Source organism: Poecilia mexicana, unplaced genomic scaffold, assembly GCF_051168715.1.
Source record: "Poecilia mexicana isolate PSO_F unplaced genomic scaffold, ASM5116871v1 scaffold_9, whole genome shotgun sequence".
In the NCBI taxonomy this organism is placed as follows: domain Eukaryota; kingdom Metazoa; phylum Chordata; class Actinopteri; order Cyprinodontiformes; family Poeciliidae; genus Poecilia; species Poecilia mexicana.
The window spans coordinates 28306501-28326470 of NW_028263378.1; the positions used below are offsets into that span (position 1 = coordinate 28306501).

Here is a 19970-nt window from a genome sequence, read left to right on the forward strand (position 1 = left end):
CCAGATTTTCATGTTTAAAATAAGTCATTTTGTTTCAATTGTAGTTTAGAAATGAGGACACTGGTTGTGCTTTGGTAGAAAGAAAATTCACAGTTTCAATAAGTAGAAAGCTGCACACCATCCTGGTTTTATCCAAATGTCCATTGCAGTATTTTTATTTTTTTTTGTTTTTAAGTTTTTTTGCCAGTATAAAATTTTATTTGCCAGTAATCTGACAGGAAGAGGGGAAATACATGTGGGAAAGGAACCGAGGACAGGATTCGAAGTCGGGACAGACTTATCTAGGTCTATGGCCTCTGTGTACGGGACGCGGTTTGTAACCGCTGTGTTTTTTGAAACCAAATTTGCCGCTGAGCTCACCAGTCTGATTCTCCTTTCTCATCTTTTCACTCGCGTTTGCGACTCTGCATTGTTGGTCGCATTCTTTGAACTGTGTAACCCTCTTTTTAAGTAATGCGATTAATCTGCATTATGTAATATTGACACGTTAATCTTTTTAAAATAATAGCATGGTTAACATGTTAAAAGCCCATCATGGACCATCATGGTGCATGCATATAGTCAGTAATAAAGCTGGAAAAACAATGCAGTGCTTATTGCAAACATAGTATAGGCATGTTTTATCTTTTGAAGATTTTAAAACATCCATTCATGTTTTAGGGCAGTGGAATAGCAAAATAATGTAAAAAAAAAACCAAACAAACAAAAAAAAAAACAGTGATTTTAAGCCCCACTTGCCTTCTAATTACATATCCACAAACCTTCAAGTGCTATCTTGTCTGTGGTTAATGTGTTCAGTCTCTGTTTATGACTTTTCCAACTGTGCCTGGGGGAAAGACATAGTTTGCAGCTGCTGAAATCTCCCCGATGTTTACAGTTAGAGCAATTTTTTTGTTCTTCCATTTGATAATGAGTTTGCAGCATGAAGTAATGTATTACTTCTTGCAGACAACAGCTGTTCAATTATGCCTACAGAGCACAAATACTGATAAACACGTCTAGAAATCAAAAACAGTGTGATGAAATGAAAGTTGGGGTAAAATTACAGTGGATCGCCGAAGTCCCATTTTAAATGACAAGGTTTTGTGATATGAAAAACGAGACCTCTGTTAATGTGACATATGTTGTTAAAAACAAAACAGTCTAATCTGACGTGGAATAAAATTCTTGAAGTACATTTTGATTCGTTTTCTGTCTTGTTTGGTGGGATCCATCCGTCTTTACTTGGAAATATTTTTTCAAACCTACCTTGTAAAGCCTCTCCAAATCTGTCTCTTGTCCACAGCCACCTTTATCAAAGCATAAAAAAAACTGTCACATTTAGTTCTGGACTTTGTCTAGGCCATTCCATTTTTGTCTTGTGAAGCAAATTCCTTAGTTAGTTTGGGCGTTGATGCTGTTTTCTGTAAAGTTAAACTCCAACCTTAAAGTTCTGACTGGTATTTGGAACAGTTTACAAATAATTTCATTCACAAACACGCACAAAAATGCACAGTATGTTTTATTCAACATGTAGGTGTGGTATTGTTTCCACACAAAACACTGTTAGAAATTGTGGCCCATTATTCAAGGTTTGCTTTCATTAAATGATAAAACATCTGGCACAAGGTTTTTGGAAATGTTTGTATCGTTCCCCTGACTGATACCTTTAAACTACTCTTTCTTAACTATTGCTTAGGATAAGATGCAACACAACAAATGAAATAAAAACGCTACAGGGAGAGCTGAGCTTTATTTCACGTTAAACAGATTCATCAGGCAGATGTGAACTCTTATAGTTGACATGTAAACTGTGCATAATTTATTGAAAAAATATAAATCCACACCTTCCCTTACGTCTAATATTCATATTCATTAAAAAAGCTTTAATTTGTGCTTTTCACTAACTTACGAAAGAAGAGACAGATATTGACATAGACAGCAGCTTTTACGCAGTCCTGTTGAATCTGATTAGATGGCTTTCAGAGTCGTGTTGCCCAGTCATGCGTTAAAGTCATTACTTCCAGGTGTGGCTCTTCCTGCCCCCTGCGCTCTGTGCCAATGCTGCCCCAGATAACAGTGACTGAACGGTAAGGATGCATCTTCTCAAGTATAAAACCTCTTAAGACAATAAGATTTTTCTTAGAAGCACAAGCACATGAACCAATAACTTATCTCTAATAAAATATTCCAGCAGTATCAAACTGCCGCTATTAAATTAGCTCTGGTAATGTTATCAGACTTAGAAAATACAGACTATCGGACAAGCTCCTTTTTTTCTTTTTTAAGTTGAAGCTTGTTTTTCTCGGACGAGGAATTGCTGAATGTCTCTTTGCAGCTCGTCGTTGCGTTTCTGGGCCTGGTCTCTGCTGCGTTCAGCATTCTTCAAGCAGATCTCTAGAGCAGCCACACGGCGGCGCTCTGCCTCCAGAGCAGCCTGGAGCTCTGCCACAGCGGCCTTCAGCTCCTTGTTCTGCTGTTCTATCCTGCAGGAATCAGAGAGAGATAGTCTGTTCATATGGGAAGTAGGCATGTGGGAATGCTTGTTTTACATTAAGAAAGTTCTAACTATAGGCTGAACTTACGTTTTAGCAAGCTGTTCAGGGTCCTCCTTCTGATCTGGCTTGCTGTTGACCTGCTGCACTGCTCTGTTCGCCATCAGGCTGTCCACGCTCTTTTGGTGAGTCAGCACCCGCGCAGGCTGAAGGCTGCTCTCAGGTTTCTGGGGGGCGGCGGTGGAAGAAGAACTCGTGTGGTCACTTCCCCTCCGCTCTGTTAACCTGCTCCCATCCTCCTGGACGCTCATCTGAGTTCCTCCGAAAAACGACCCCGAAGTCCGCAGGTCCAGGATTTTGAAAATGTCCTCAGACAAAGTCCCGCTCTTCTCTTCGCCGCTCTCGTGGATGCGGCTCCACCTGTTGAGGGCGTCCGCCTTGGCTGCCATCCCGGTGAGGGGGCAGTTGAAGGTGGGCAGGGTTTGGGTGCGCTTGCGGGGACTGCTGGGCCAGTCGTCCGCGCCTGGCGACGTCGGGTCCTGGACGACCGGCTTGTGGAGGAAGTCACTTCTTAGTGGACCTGGACTGTCGATGTCCTCCTCCTCTGGAGACTCAGACATAGACGCATCTCCCAGCTGAGCAAAACAGATAAGGTTAGTTTGAACCACATGTGGTCAATAAATTAGACATTTTGGAACAGAGGAGGAGAAATTTTTATGTGGTTCATCGTCATGAACAGTTGGCTGGACAGTGAGCTTTATTTTAATCCAAACATAAACAGCATTAGAATTTATTTGGTTCTGGTCTCGAAAAGCACCAAAAAAACAGTATTTCTTTCCACACTCCTTGTTATTGAATCAACAAAGCATCACAAATTCAACAGAACAAGACTTAACCAACCCACTAATTAACATCTACTGATACTACCCTCAGGGTGCAGGTAGCATAAGAGGTGCAGCAAGAAGCCTGATTCCCTCGGTAATAAAATGCATCAATAACAGATACAGCTGAAAGCGATTTGCGTGTCTTAAATGTGATGGTTGGAAGGTGATGATGCAACCTGTGTTATGCAAGTCTAGTCCATACCTCGGCAGATTCCCAGCCCACAAAGCTCCGAGGGGCATTCTTCTGACTGTCAGCCTTGTTTGAAGGGGAAGCTGGAAGAACGTCTTTGGAGACAGGAAACAGAGTTTCGTGCTGCTTGATCATCACTCTCATCAAGTTCTGGATCTGAGGAGTTGCTGTGAAGAAAATCAGATAAATGTAACAAATTGTCTTCTGAGTGTTTCCTCATCAAACTTTTGAGAACTTTGTCGTTCCCCGGGTGGACGCAAGGTTGAATGGGGCCTCGAGCAGAATTAGACTTGGGGCCCCGTCTTGCTGTCAGGAGTATCAACACCTTTAACAGCGTTTAAAGACAGATTTAGTGGAATCTGAGGAGGGACTGGAGTTTATTATAGTGCGTTCACACCAGTAACCCTATCGCGCCACGCTAGATGCTCGAAACATGCCACAACAGCCCTCGACGCGCCACCACAAAGACTTTGAATGTAAACCAGACACACCTGATGCTCAACACACGTTTGGTGTGAACGCACCGTTAGCCTTGGCTGAAAATTTGAACTTGTAGGACCAGATTGTTTCTATGGTAACACAACAATTAAAAATAAATAAATAAATATATATATATATATATATATATATATATATATATATATATATATATATATATATATATATATATATATATATATATATATATATATTGTACTTCACACTTTGCTAAATAAATTTCCCATTTCTTTTGAATTTGAAATGTTAAGCAATTTACCATACTTGAACATTACTGAATTTGTCAAATGTAATGGTATTGCATTGTAAATAAACAAATAAAAATTTAGATCTACTGCCTGTGTTAAAACCCAAACGTTCATGGGTGGCCCCTGATGGTTTGAGGGAACCATCAGGGTTCCCTCAAACCCTACTTGATACGAATCAAGTAGCACAGTTCAGTCGTGTTCTAAACCAATATTCATTTCAAAATATAACTTGATTGAAAGAAATAAACCTTCTGTGTTAAAGCGATTTCCATCTAAAAGTCCCATTTACATTATTGCGCACTGATGAGCATGCATATGCTGAATCAGTTCACTCCATAATAAGACAATGTAATATCAGTCAGATGGGTGAGCTAAGCCACAACCGGCTTAGCTCACTTGTGGCTGCTGGTAATGTTTTTATGTTGCAAGTTAACAGAAACCAAAGTTGTTGTTTTTTTCTTATTTTGTTTTCCCAAAGAGTCAGAATTATTTTAAGGGCTTCTGCATAACATTTGTAGAGGTCACAACAGTTTAAAGCCAAAACACCAATAAATAATTTCAGTGCTGAATTACAGTGACAAGATCTGTGAGAACGTAAGGGAGGCCAGTGAGTTTTAAGATGTTCTCACCCTTCATAACGGTCATCGGATCTTCTAGCTGAGGTTTGAGCAGGTTGATTCCCATCACAGTTGCCAGGTTCTCCACATTCATCTTATTCACATCAGAGTGTTGCTGCACCTGAAATAAAAACCTGACAAGGACGGCATGTGTCTGGTCGTTAGCATGTCTGGATTACACAGCAAAACTATTCACATCCCCTGAACTTTATCACGTTACCATATCACAACCACAAACATATTTTATCGGGACTTTAGGTGAGAAACCCAAAGTAGTGCATAATTCTGAGGAGATTAACGCACAGTAAGGTTATGAAGCCAGACCTTAAGTCAACTGAGAATCAGATGCTCCCCACCCAGTCTGACTCAGATTTAATGTGCAATATGCAGGTCACTAGAAAGTTCAACCTGGAAGCTGAAACCACAATTATGCTCCGTGTTGGGTTGAGCCCATCCCTTAAAATGCCAATGAAATCAATGAACCTTGCATATAACTGGACAAAAATGTGAAAAGTTCAACGGGGATGAATACTTATGCGTGGCAGCTGTTTTTACCCGTCTGGTGTGAGGGTCACGATTGCAGATGGGAATTATGGCTTTAATCTGGTACGTCTCAAATTGTGGCATTTATGTTTGAGTTGCGCACTGTCCCTTTTTTAAATCAAGTTTCTAATCATTATTATTACTGCTACTCACCGACAGACATAACTGAGAATGTTGTAGTTGGCTCTGGGGAGAAGAGCTACTTGTTGCTCCAGCTTCTCCCAGCCCTGCAGGGACATATCAACCATAGGTCAAAGCTTGTTTCAAATATTTAAGGCTGAATTTGCCGACACATTCACCGTCGTAGCAGCACACCTCTTTGCTCCTTGTATCCAGCAAGTTAGTGCAGTCCAGGAAGTCCTGGTACTGAGACCACGGCACCACAGGTTCAGGCAGCTCACGCAGGTACAGTTTGAGCAGCGACGCCACCGTGTGGACATCTGTGTCACTGTGGAAACAATATTCAGTGAGCGTGATCTCATTATTGTCCATTTAAACAATCCAGCATTATAAAAGGGTAAGTATTGCTGGGTGATTTTATGCTAATGTGGATTTCAAATGCCTTCTCAAGACTTTTAGTCATACAAAAGTTAAATAAATATGTTTGGAGACTTTTAAACAAGCATTGTTATGATGATGTATTGGTAGTGTTGCTAAAATGTAGATGACAAAACATTGTCATGGTAACAGAAAAAACCCCTAAAACACATTGTCTACCAGGTTTCAAATACTTAATGCAGTAATGACCTGAAAGCAGGTCATTACTGCATTACTCATTACAGCGAGTAATATAATGCATAGTTAGTGCATTATATTACTCGCTGTACGTTTGCTGTAATTATTACTCATTACAGCGAACGCCCACAAGAGACAGATTTGGAGAGGCGTTGCAAGGTAGGTTCAAATAATTTAATACTTTTGATACTGTCTAGAATTTGAACCAAATCCAAAATTTGTTCAGGGTCGAGCTAAAACAGTTTGCTTGACAAGCCTGCAATAACAGCACAGAGAAAACCAAACGAGAATGCACAATGTAACGTTGTGTTAATCTACTAATTATCATCTAAACAGAGGAGTAGACGCACTGTTGAAGATAGAAAGTTTGTAATAATAGTGATGCATAAAATGTTTATAGTGCTTGTTTGGACACTCAAAGCTGCTTCCGTAGGGTCCAGTTCATTAGACCGTAACAAGCGCAGCACAATAATTGCGCACACAGGGACCCACTGCTCCAGACGATTTGAACTTGGTTCACAATTGGGAGTCATTTCAGATTATTACTTAATCTGATTGGATCACAAGACAGCTTAAAGTCTCCTAAACTCTGCAGTCGTCAGTTAAGTTCGGTGTTAAATTTCCTGACAGAGCAACTGGAAAACGGCTGGACATGTTTGGAAACATTCTGGAAGAGAGACTCTTCTTTTTAAAAAAAGAATATGGCACCAGAACTGCTTCAGAGCTCCATCTAAATTCATTTTTAAAAAGTGAGTGACAAGATTAAAGAAACCCAAGCACAGGATATCACACCCACTGAAAAACACAGCAGATGATGATGTGGGATTGTTTAGCAGTAAAATGACCTTCTGCTATAGATGACTTTGCATTTTACTGAATTGTGTATGTACTTTGGGTTTTGTATTTATACACTGTGTATCTATTTTGGCTTCCTCTTTGCTTCCTAAATATGCCAGTGTGTTAAATAATAGAACCTGGTAAAGACCACATCATTTTCTCGCCTCCTGTTTTGCTCCCTTAGACTCAACCTGTTTTACTGGTGGTTTTAGAGCCTTTGACCCTGGCTGCAGCTTTTTACCCTGACATGCTAGAGAGTTCAGGCAGAACGTTGGGGACAAGTGGACATTCTGACAGACTCAACATCACAAGCTCCTCTGACAGCACTGTAGACTAGAACAGGATGTGGTCTCGCCCTCAGCTCAGAGAACTCCGAAATCTTTCAGTCTCTTTCTACTTCTCTCTCTTTCCTCCTTGTTTTTTTTTTCTCTTCTACATGAAACGTTGATGCTGATGTCTCCTTTTAAGGCAGTGGCTTTCTTCTCATAGATTTTCTACGCAGGGTAGTCTTAGGCATGCTACAGAAATTTCTAGCGTAGTTTGGTCACAACCACATTTTTATCCCTAGAAGTTCTGACAACATTGTGAATATGCATTGAGTCGTCAGCACATTACCTCGGAAAGGAAGGCCTTTCTCCTGCGTCAAAGGCGTCTCTAAACTGTCTGACAGCGTTGTCCTGACCGGGAAGGCGGAAGATTCCCTCCTCTTCCAGCCCGTGCTCTATGATGAACTCTGCACACTTCTGTACCAGGATTGGTACTGTGTGAGGCCCGAAGCGCTGCTCATACGTTAAAGTGTCTATGAGACTCTTTCCGAACACTGTTGGAGAGGGAGCACAGGTCAGAGTTCATCATTCAGCAAGGAAGAGAGTGGGCAAAACTAGCATGAAAGATGAAAACCACTGCTTATCAAAAAGAACTCAAAAGTCCACATCCTATTGATCCCTGTGACGGAAAAACGTAAAAGTATTGCCAGGTGTCCCATATGGTCCATCTGACGTAGAGCTAACATCAATCCAACACGATATTGTGATGGTGAATGATAGTTGTTATTTTAAGCTCAAGCTTACTTGAGCTTAAAATATCAAGTCAGTAATATATATATATCTGCCAAAAAAATTTATTCTCTGCCTTCTTCCAACGCTTCTATTGCCATCTGAAGAAACGCATCGCTCCCGATCAAAAACAACCAATCAGAGCCAGGAGGAGGGTCTAATCTCTGTCAGTCACTCTTGTGTACCACAAGTTCAACGTGCTAATGGCGGAGAAACAACTTATCATTACAGGAAAACTCTTTATCCGCTGTCGTTGGTGGCCATGCTAACTAGCATTAGCAGTCATTGCAGGCTATGTTGTGGTGAACTAGCTTTAGTGTAGCAGAGAACAAGAGGGAGAGTGTGAACGGATTCTGATTTTCTGTCTGACTGAGCGGCGTATTTCTGCAGATGGCAATAGGACTGTTGGGAAGAGGAAGAGGAGGTTTATTTATTATATTTATTTATTTTTTTGCGGATTATCTGTCTCATACCGTCACATTGTAGTGACAGTTTTAACAAATGTGTAAAGCCTCAACTTTATAATCTAGAAAGGGGCAAATACTTTATGGCAGATGGAACTCTATTAGCATGTGACTCTCATGGGTGTTTTTGTCCACTCTATTTTTTCCCCACTTCCCTTTATTGTTGTGAATATAGACAAGAAAACAGTTATTTTTAAAAGCGCAGTGTAGCTGCCTTTTGTAAAGACACTGGAAGTCCAGTTGTAGTTGGTAGAGGCTAACAGGTAGAAAAGCCTGTGTCTCAAACGCGTAGAGAGGATTTGAAGTCTGTTTTGTCGTTGTGCACACTGGCTACACCCACACTACTCTTTATTTTAAGCATTTAGCCAGAATTAAGATTTTGATTGCTTTCATAAAAGCGGTTCCTTGTTTTTAGTTATGTTTTTCAAGCTGCTCCTAATTCAGTAAGTCTTTTTGCTGCCTAGCGGACGTAGCTGACGAGAGATTTTCGATGTGCAAAATTTTGAAAAAAAATTAATAAAATTTTATACTAATTTAAAAAAAACTTGTGGAAGCTGAGTCAGATTAGAAGACTTCTGCCTCAGTCTTTTTTATAGCATCCAACAGGTTTTACATTTACCACTGCTCTGTATTAGACTTCATTCCTCCTCAACCCTGATGTCCCCGATGAAGAAAAGTGTTTCCAGTGTAGTGTGCAGTATAAGTGTTCAGCAACAACATGTTCTATTTGATAACATCTGAGAGCGTCTTCTTCTACACATTTGCTCCGCCTCTCTGAAGGCTTGTGGTAAACCTCAAATAGGACTTTGTTTGGGTCAATAACTCAGACAGAAAACTTTATAAAATAATTTGAATAAACTGAGCTTAAAGCACTGTTTGATAACTAGGACGAATTGGAAAGTATGTGTGACTGAATTGAAACTGTCTTTTACAAAATGCCTTGATTTGAGATTTTTTGTTAATTAGTGCTACATAAATAAACCAAACTGAATTTGTTGTTTGCTGCACGTACTTACAGATAGAGTCTTTGAAGTTCTTGACTTGTAATTGTTGTGTTTGCATCTTTGGTTTGTTATTTGATGCTAATTTGTTGCAAAATCCAGAGCAACCACTAGCTGATTATTTAGTAGCTAGAATCCACCTTTGTTTGTGTAAACCTCTATAAATCCATCTGTACTCTAAAAGGAAAACTTGCAGAATGGAAAAGAGAACAATGAAAACTCTGACCTTCAACACTGACTCAAATTAGCAACTGAATATCATTGTTACTCAACAAACAGCTCTTCGTTTACTATAACAATATATCACTCCATTTATAAATGTGGTTGAATCTTTAAATACAAGAGGATGGTGTCATTAGCCTCTGCATGAAATGTCACATTTATAATTACCTAGCAGAAGCTGTCAGCTTTGCTTATCACAATGAAGAATGTACACAAACATCTATTGTTCAAAAACTTTCTCAGAGTTCATATTAGAGGGTAGGTTTGTTCTTTTGTGAGCAAACTTCTGTGAAGTAATTATCTGTTGTAAACAATTTTATAGAAGTGTGTTTGTAGAAGGAAGGAGAAATTAACATGAGCTTATGCTAATACCGGTTTAAGCTAATTCTTCACTGGCAACCTTAGCAACAGTAGCTCACCATTGCTGAGTTTGAGTTTGTTGGTGCCTATTTTAGCCAAACAACATTGTCAATATGTGAAATTGCGTGTGCTGGAGCCGTTATGGGGTTTCTGTCACGGTTTTTCTGAATTAGCTCATCAGAGAAGCTAGCTGCAGTCAAATCCCTGCTGAACAGTTAGCCACATGTCATCTTCACGGTAAAATATTTCACCTGTGGTTTAGCGATGAGGGAACCAGTTATTTTGGTTAGCATGTTGGCAATTTGGAACTATTTAAAAAATAAAACATCTGTTGAGTTTGTTACTTGCTAAGTTAGCAGTTCAAATAGTTCATGCAGCTGTAGCGTAAGAGCTAACTAACTATGGAAGGAAGTAATATAAAGCAACACACTTGGGTGACTATACCGCATGGATGCTAAGGGTTGTGAGTTTGATTCCAGCTTCCTACTGTTGCATGCCAAGTTATCAGTGTATCAATGTGGCTAGATATATAGAACTTATGTATATATATATTTTTATAATTTTTATTTTTTTTTCTATGGTGCCCAGGGCACTGCATGACCACCCCTTGGGGTCGCCACTGTTTCCAAATGGCTAGATATAAGTGAAGGTTGTGATGCGTCTTCAGCTCTCTCATGGGTCGTTCAGAGAACATAAGCAGGCAATGAATGAGATGCTGAACAGCTGGAACATTTTCAAAGAGTGAGTCCACATTATTTTATGTGTAGGGACTGATGTGTGCAGATGTTCATTTGACCATCACCAAGCGTCAAAGGCAGGAATTTGACTGAGATCCAGAAACGGCAAATATTCAACTCTTTAGATGAGAATCTTGGGCAAAATAAGTCATGACTTTGACACCCTGTATTGAGTTTGAAAGTTTACAAGTTCAGCAAAGGTTTAGATCAGTATTTCTCAACCCTGGTCCTCACCGTCCCCCTGTCTTGCATGTTTTAGGTATTTCCCTTTTGCCACACACCTGAATTGTATTTCTGGGTGATTAACAGGCTTCTGCAGTACTTGATGGTCATGCAATCATTTGAATCAGCTGTTCTGGAATAGAGGTACATCTAAAAACATCCAGAGCAGGGGGGCGGTGAGGACCAGGGTGGAGAAACACTGGTTTCGATCCTCTTCAGTCAAAGTTTATTTTTTCCTCCTTTATTAAATTTATCTTTGAAAATTGAAAGGTTGAGTGAGAGTTTTGGAAGCTAAGGCTTTCTCACGGTGATCTCTCAATCCCTGATCTGTAAAGTTGTGTCCTTTCCTTGTTCTGTTTGTGTCATGGCAACAATCACGATCAGGATGTGATGACAGCATAGAGCAGTTATCATTTCCGCACCATCAGATAGATTGTGTTCTATCTTATTTTACACTTTACTCTCTATGGTTTTGGAAATTAGCTCTATGCTAACACAAGTTCTAGTTTTTATTGCAATCTCACTTTGAGAAAACTTCCACAAGTAAGATACTGAGTTCTGATAGCTACTTTGCAGAACCCCTCTTTGAAAATAAATGGAAATAATTTCTCCCAGATACATGGTGGCAGGCAAAACACCATTTTGTGGATGGTGGCAGTCATCCACAAAATAAAAAAATGCAGAAATGCATAAAACAACATGGACATAAAAACACGTGGAAAGAGAAAATAAGGTAATCCTGGCAGCATATATACTTGTGTTAGAAACTTGGAAAGTAAAAAGTTAGTGAATGTATGGAGTGTTTAGTGTTGGTTTTATTAAAACCAAAATAACAAACATTATAGAAAGCCAGAGTACATATATCAGAATTAATGCATTATATTTATATACATAAATTTTTAGCAGCTGTTGCAATAATTGTTACCTTTTTTGCTTTAAATGAAAGAACCAAGATCATGTTGTACATTTTTGATTGAAATTTTTGCCAATATTGAGAAATCTGTTTTAGTTGTAACACAATGAGAGTCTAAGGCACCAAAATCAAAATAATACAAAATATCTGTTGAGCTGCCTGTAAACACTATTCTTTCACCCATGATGCCCCCTGTGACCTCTGGTGCCCTTCCAGGATTCGTCAGCTTTGTCCAAAACCCGAGTCAGCAAAAAAGTGATGTCTCAATCCGACTACTCCTTCCAGTTTCTTAACTCGATAGCTGTTTTTTGTCACTGAGCGTGTGCTTGAGCATTGAATCGCTTCGGAAAGTCAAAGATTTCCACCGACCTGCACTCGTCGGCATTCCGATGACTCGGCGCAGCGTTCGGACCCAGTCGTCCAGATCGCTTTGGGAGCTGGCCATGAGCACGTACGGACACCGCTCTCTGTCTCCGGTCGAATCTGAAACATTTCAGTCATTTTTTTCCCCTCGTGAACAATTTTGTGGATGTTACAGTGGGTTTTTTTTTATAATGCAGAAAGTCTTGCGACAAAATTTGTCTCCAAAATTTCTTAGCGTTGCAACAAAAGCATTCTCCATCAGGGTTTACTAAACGCTTACGTGGTGTGATCTCAAAGAGGTACTTTCCAGCATCATCTGAACTTGGTGTGAGTTCGTTGACTTTACTGAAGCGCAGCTGGATGACTCCCTGTTGGCCAGAAAGAAGAGTCCAAACAAAGTAGAAGTGATATTAAAAAACCTCGTATTTTAGCCTCACATTTACATTACACGTGAAAGGAGATATTTATATTTTGAGCAGACTTTCTCAGCTTCCTACAGCATAAACATCTGCGTTCACATACAGCTGTTAGCAGCCGAGGTTGAGAAAATTAAAGTTTTTGATGCAACTATTAGTGGCTGTGGTTTCACGCTACACGTCCACTTCTAGCCAGCACACGATCAGCTACATGATGCATTTTACACGGTCAGGAATACACAAAGTCAAAGTCAAGCATCTCAAGCATCAGTAATTTGTGTCCAGGAAGTGTGTTAAGGCAGCTAAAAATGTTTGTGGTGTTGATTGGAAATGATTAAAAGTACATCTCACACACAGCTAAGCTCAACAGAATAAACAGATAAATATTTAAAAAGTTTTTTCATTTTACTTGACAATTACAACATATTCTATCGACATTCTAATACTTTTTGCTCAGGTAAAGCTTGGGGACTGCCACCCACCTGCACAGTGGTCTCTTTGTCATCTTTGTGGTAGGTCAGAGTGCTTCCTCTTAGCACGAAGTAGCGCTGCTGCCAGTTCTTCACCAACGACCTCTGTTGCTTCTTGAGCCAGCCGGCCTTCAGGGGCATCTCCATGGACCTGGGGGAGCACGGCGAGCCCGACCCGGGGGCTCCCTCTCCAGGAATCACGCTCTTGGATCGGGCTGCCGCGACACCACAAGAAAGCGCTCGGTGTTACCGGCCTGCCTTGCAAACCTCTGCCACCCCCCGCCCTCCACACTGCAAAATACTATCAAAAACACCCGGGGGGCATTCAGCTGCGCCGCCGGCACTTCCTCTTCTCTTGTATGAATATGCATCAGCGACTGACTGACTATAACCTATTTCTGTTCAGTCGAAGCTGAAAGGAAGCTGCTGATGCTGTTAGCTGAGCTGTTTCCTGTTGAGAGCTGTGCGAGCTCAGCTCTGATTGCTCTGTAGAAACAAGTGGTGATCAGAAAAATGCCGGTGAGAGGTCAGACCATAGGCCCCGACCGGGCCGTCGTCGTTGCACATCAAGCCTGATGTATTAACACTTCAGTATGATTAACATTTTAAAGCATGAACCTTCCAGGAAAACTCTGACAAGTTAAAGAGCTCTACTGCTTAAGAAGCCGTTATCTGGAGGTTCACAGCAGGAGTGTCCAAAGCGCAGCTCATGGGCCATCAGCAACAAACTTGGGGCGGCCCTTGATCACAATTCAAGAATGATGTAAATTTGCCAGGCAGTTGGATCCAGAAAGGCATTTAAAACAATGTCTGGTTCAATTTCCACTGATACCAGGCTTTTAAAAAAGTTACAGACAATTAAAAGTCTTAGAATGGTCAAATGCACTGCAAAAACAAAATCGTCTCAAGTATTTTTGGTGTAATTTCTTGTGGAAATAAATGCCTTGAATAAGGGAAATAATCTGCCAACAGAACTAGAATTATTGACATTAAACAAACTTCTATATCTTGCTGAATAGTTACTAGTTACAAGTTAGTTTTGTCTTAATTCAAGTTTAATAAGATAGTCGCGCTAGAAATGAGAAAAAAAGACTGTTGCAATTTGTGATTTTGCAGAGCATAATGTGCAACACAAAGTATTTATCCAGGATTTTACTTTGAATTGAATCTGAACAGTAAAAGGGGCAACAAGCAACCAAAATTGCAGACTTAGGCTCTGTCATTTAATACACTTGGCAAAATAAAACAAGCCATTTCCTGTTCTTATTACTGGAAACCAGTGTAGAATATGATTTGTTGTTTGTTTTTTTACTCTGGCAAACCTGCAAGAGGCTTTTTTATATTTTAAATCTACAATTATTTACAGATCCCTTGTTGACATAAATCTTCCTTATTTTATTGAAATATTCCGTGCTTACATTATTGTTGAACAGATGGGGAAAAAATAATATAAAATTGTTTTGGTTATTACAATTAAAAGTAAAAATACAAAACATTCTGTGGCCCCCGTTGTACTTTCAACGTGACATCAACAAAAGTTTGGACCCCGCTGGTTTAAAGGGACAGTGAAGAAGAAGTGGAGGAATTGTACGTGCTATAAGAAGACACGGTTGGTTGGAGACCGCCTGAATAACACCCAGGGTGGTGGGACCATGGAGATAATGGATTCAGACTGAGCCAGCTTCCCTCAGTTATTCTCAAAGCCACCGTGTCTTCTTGAGCAAGATGACAAGATGACAAGAGGAGAAGAAGAAGAAGAAGTAGGGCGGCTCAGGGGTAAACAGGAAGTTGTAACATCCCTGCCGGAGGCTCGCTCTATGCTTTGAAGGTCTCCACCTACGAGGCTGTGAGTCCTTTGGTCTGACTTGAACAGTGCTGGGATCAAACCATGACCCCACACACAGCCTGGCTTCAAACTGGACCCGCTGTGTCACGGCGGCCTTGACATTATCACTTTGACCTCTCTAAGACAAACATGCCCATTAAAGGGTTAAAGGGGCAGCATTGTGTCACATAATGACATTTTATAGCACAATCAAGTGACTATGTTAACTTAGGTTGTTAAAAGAAATTCTATGTATATCATATATAACTTAAAAGAAGTTCAACTTTGAAATAGGGCCTCTGTCACTTTAAAAACTCCTGCCTTCAGGAAGTCATCACAACATGGCTCCTCTATTTAGCCTGTAACAATGTTTTTACCATCATCAGTGTATAAAGTCAATTTTAGCAGTTTGGTGATCTGGAGCAATGAGGTGGACAGCGAATATGGATACAAGTAAATATGGTTGTAAACACTTCAAAATTGGGGATAAATATATTTTTTGAGTGAGAAAATACAGATCATGCTGTTCGTTTAGATTCCTATTTCTCTATATTTAAACTTATGTTGCACCAATATGAACGTTTGGACTGATATCGATATACAACATGCTGTTGCTCTGGCCAATAACTGATATACACATGAATTTCAGATATTATATATGTTTCACTGCCATTCGACACCTTGAAGTAGACAAACACACCGCTGACTTCCACATGGCTTCGCTGCTTCAGTTAAACTACCCACAATCCTACACTCCATCGACATCCTTATCACATGACCAACCTCCTCTGCTTCCCCTTCAAAAACAAAAGGCAACAAGATGGGGAATAAATGTTGGTTATTAATGTCAGCCCAGCTTTATTTATCAGACCGATACAAACATGATCATTAATGACTAATATCCTTGTCCTTGATACCGATGTTAGTGCCAATACATCATCCATCCCTAATGTAAACTATCTGTGCTTTATGGACGGCCATGATGGAGGATCAAGTACCTCAGCATATGACTTTAATTTGCAGACAAAAACAAAACATCTGTTCTTAATGTCTCAGCTGTTTTCTCTTTCCTAAACTTCTACAGGTGTCCCAGCCCCTGCCTTTACTCAAACCACATTATTTGTCTGCGGTAAGCACACACATCAGGAAAAAAGGAACACACCACACTGAATGCTGCATTTCAAAAGCCGACGTTATCAGACTGCTTCCTGTTTAACAGATAGCAACTGTAGGAACATCACCAAGCAAAAGTAATCATCTTCACCTTTTTCAGATTTTGACACTTTAACACATTGATGCATTTTATAGGGGTTAAATCACACAAAGCAACACTTACATAATGTGATGTTGAAACAGAATAATGAATGGTTTTCTGTTTTATGTTTACAAATAAAAATGTAAAATGTTGGCATGAATAGCCACTATGAATAAAATGTTTGCAATTACAGCTGCATCGAGGTTGGTACATAAATGCTCATTTATAATTATGAACTAACACAGATTATGAACTTAATAATAATTAGCATGTGAAACCAATTTTTTCCTACGCTGCCTGTGTAGAGTCTAGAACCTTCAGCTCAGTCTCATGCTGTAAAAGGTTTTTCCTCCACCAAAGCTGTTTATTGAGCTCTGTGCATCTTCCTCTAACCTTGACCCTCAGTAAATAAATAAGTAATAGGACCCACAGCATGATGCTGCCACCTGCCTGTTTCTCAATGTGTTCAGTGTGCAGTGTTAGTTGTCCACCACATGCAGCATTTTGTGTGTAAGCCACAAAGTTGCATGTTGGGCAGACCAGCCTGTTGTGTTCTCTACTTGGCTTGTGGCAATCTGCAGACAGGACTTCCTACCACTTTCTGTTAGCAATAGGGTTTTTTGTTTGGTTTTTCTTTTTTTAATCTTTCCTCTTGTATAATGCACAAGGCAACTTTGTGGCTTGTTCAGCTAGTAGTTTTCCTTTCAACAAATTATCCTAATATTCCCTCCTCTATTCATTAATTATTGTTATTTAGATATATCAGCATGAATATAAGAGAAAGGCACACAAAATTTGTTTGATAAAGGGGTTTTAATACTTTTGAAAGACGCCACAGGATAAGAACAATCATTTAAATCTTGGGTATGTAACTTACAAATAATCTGTGAAAAAAACTGAGCTCCTCTAGCTCGGTCAGAAACAACCAATCAGACAGGAGGAGGGTGTTAGTGCTGTCAATCGTCCTCATGTACAGGCTGCTCAACCTCTCCCTCTTTCTCTGTGCTACGCTACAGCGAGTTCCTAAAACAGAGCTTGTCATGAATTCTAAGGCCAGTCAGCATGGCCACTGAGGATGATGAATAAATGGTTTCCTGTAACATTAAGTTGTTTCTCTGCCATTAGCATATTTAGCAGCGCGTACATGAATGAAATATGCATAATTTAATCAAAAACAACCAATTAGAGTAAGAAGGAGGGTCTTAGCTCTGTCAATCACTGCTATGCTCGTCCCGTCTGGCTTGATCTGTGCTAAGCTACAACTGGTACAACACTACATAGCCTGTCACCAATGCTAAGGCTAGTTAGCATGACCACTGATGACAGCATATAACTGTTTTCCATTAACAGTAAGCTGTAACATTAGCACATTTAGCAGCAGGTGCTCTAGGCTGATTGATTGATTGATTAGCTCTGATCGGTGCATTTCTTCAGACGATAACAGCATTGGGAGGAGGAGGAGTTCGATTCTGTCTCAGATTATCTTGAACTATGCCATCATGATATGCCATCATGATATGACAGTTTCTACGTAAAAAAAACAACTTTTTTTATTATTATTATAAACGTCACACAGTCTACCTGCAAGTGGATGTTGCAAAATGTCAAAACATTCACTGAACAGTTCCTGCAATGCTGAATAAAATCATCAGGAAATCCTGTGTCAGGTTTGCAACATTCACTCCCAAAGGTCTGAACTTGACCTCTCAGATTCTCATGAAAGGACATTATGTAGCATGATTGTACAAATACGTTCAGACACACACACACAGGTTTTCATTTCTATCCGTATAAGGAAACGGTATAGACTTCCATTCATTTGTGCGACACCTAGCCTTGCCACATACCCTAAGCTCAACCTGTCATCCCAAAAACAATATTCCACTGCATCAGCACCGGGCTGGATGAAAGCATCCTTTGAACCTGGGTACGTAAGTGATTGCTAAGAGGTCCTAAAGAGGCAACATAAACAAGTGTAAGTACACACACACCACTGTAAGCTCATATGTACAGGTAGGTAGAGCTACTTTTGCAGAAACTAAGCTCTTGCATCAGTTTCCTGCTGACAGCCAGGATCAGTGAACTTCTAAGTCAACAAATCAGTCACCCGTCACGGTCTGATGGAAACAAGTTGACGGTCATGAGCATTTAAGAACTGTATCCCTCAATAAAGTGAAAGACTTAAGACCACGACACAGTTGGCAGTGGAAGCGACTTTAGAAGTAGATAAAGTGAACACGAATGAGAGCAGCTACTTCCTTCCACTGTGCCGAACCTCCAGTTGGGGCTGATTGTAAAACCCGATTAGAGCGAAGGCAGAAACGCCGCCGCTTCAGGACCAACGCTTGTGTGGATGTTGCAACCGCTGTGTCGTGAGAGGAACTAAGGCAAGCTACCTCACAGAGTTCTCCCTGTGCAAACACAGCTCAGTGTGGTGTCAGTGACTCTGACATACTCTGCGCAGACAGTTCTGCAAAAACACACAAACGTGGAAATGGTGAACCACTTGCAAAACACTTTAAATAGTCCTACGCGTCCAAAACAGAGAATGGTAGAAAATGAATAACAGTGATTTGCGTTGCAGGTGAGGTTCTAAAAGTAAATCTGGTTATCATCAGCGTAGACGGCTCAACCACGGAAGAAACCCACATTGAGAACGCTGGAGGCACAATCCGGCGGTCTTTTTTTTTTTTTTTCTACCTCTCACACACACACACACACACACACACACACACACACACACACACACACACACACACACGTCATACTTGTGTGTCAAATCCCAAAAGCTTAAAGACAACAGAGAAGCAAATAATGAAGGACCTTCCATTGTTTTTTCTTTGTTTCTAGACGACAAACTGCTCAAACTACCCATAGTGTGTGTGAAGCATTCAGAGAGGAAGCCTCGCATCCCATATGACAGCCGGCGACGCCACCCAGCCTTACCTATCCGAGCCGTCTCAGTCTTGAAGGTGCTGAAGTCCCAGTTCCGAGGTAGTTTCAGAGACATTCTCCAACGGCACAGGTAAGGTGCTTAAGTTCCCACATGCACCTTTTTGCTAAAACACGCGCACATACACACACCACACACACACTCTTTCGCACGCACACATTAAAGCACGCAAACTGATGATAATGCAGATCACACTTCCTGTTTCCTGTGTGTTAATTGCTCTGTTTTTTTTTCTTTTCCTCCAGGTAGCAGCTTGTAACTCATCTCTTCATGTCGCCTGCGTTTCCATGTTAGTGCCCGTCTTCATGAAGCTGACCAAGTGGCTGGGAGGGGGGGAAGTGGATTTGCTGTGCAGAGTCTTCAAGTGACTAATGTTCACCGGCGTCAAGAGAAGAAAAGAAGAAGAAACCACCACCAGCGTCTTCTTAAAGGAAATGGTTTTATGCCTCTTGTTATGACTGGTTCAGAGAGCATGTTGCCTCACCACTTGGGCTGCAGGGGCACAAATCCATCCAGCTACTATATCTGCATACCCACTTCTCTAAAAGGTGAAAGCCTACTCCGCCACCGACAGAAAGGTCTCCATCATCAAACAAAATGAGAACTTTTTATAGAGGCTGGTGAGAGGAAATCGACCAAATAAGTTTCAAAATGGGGAAGATGACCACAAAAAAAACAGAGAAGTGAG

At 40.5% G+C, this 19970-nt stretch overlaps 1 protein-coding gene across 1 annotated transcript; it reads right to left on the reverse strand.

Annotated features, from left to right (window-relative positions):
- Nucleotides 1-1484: 1484 nt before the first annotated feature.
- On the reverse strand, nt 1485-19854 carry arhgap25 (Rho GTPase activating protein 25). The gene is made up of 11 exons (XM_015003023.2): nt 19276-19854; nt 13262-13464; nt 12644-12731; nt 12370-12483; nt 7642-7846; nt 5770-5902; nt 5608-5681; nt 4924-5045; nt 3561-3715; nt 2565-3109; nt 1485-2465 (listed from the first exon to the last, which is right to left on the reverse strand). Exons 1-11 carry the CDS (start codon nt 19337-19339, stop codon nt 2264-2266), a joined length of 1905 nt encoding a protein of 634 aa, XP_014858509.2. The 5' UTR covers nt 19340-19854; the 3' UTR covers nt 1485-2263.
- Between the last annotated feature and the right edge of the window lie 116 nt (nt 19855-19970).

Coding starts and splice junctions, on each gene's coding strand:
- arhgap25 (XM_015003023.2), bottom strand. CDS start 19,339: ATGTCTCTGAAACTACCTCGGAACTGGGACTTCAGCACCTTCAAGACT. Junction 12,732..13,261: donor ACAAAGAGACCACTGTGCAG/GTGGGTGGCAGT, acceptor TCTGGCCAACAG/GGAGTCATCCAGCTGCGCTT. Junction 12,484..12,643: donor CCTCTTTGAGATCACACCAC/GTAAGCGTTTAG, acceptor GAAATGTTTCAG/ATTCGACCGGAGACAGAGAG.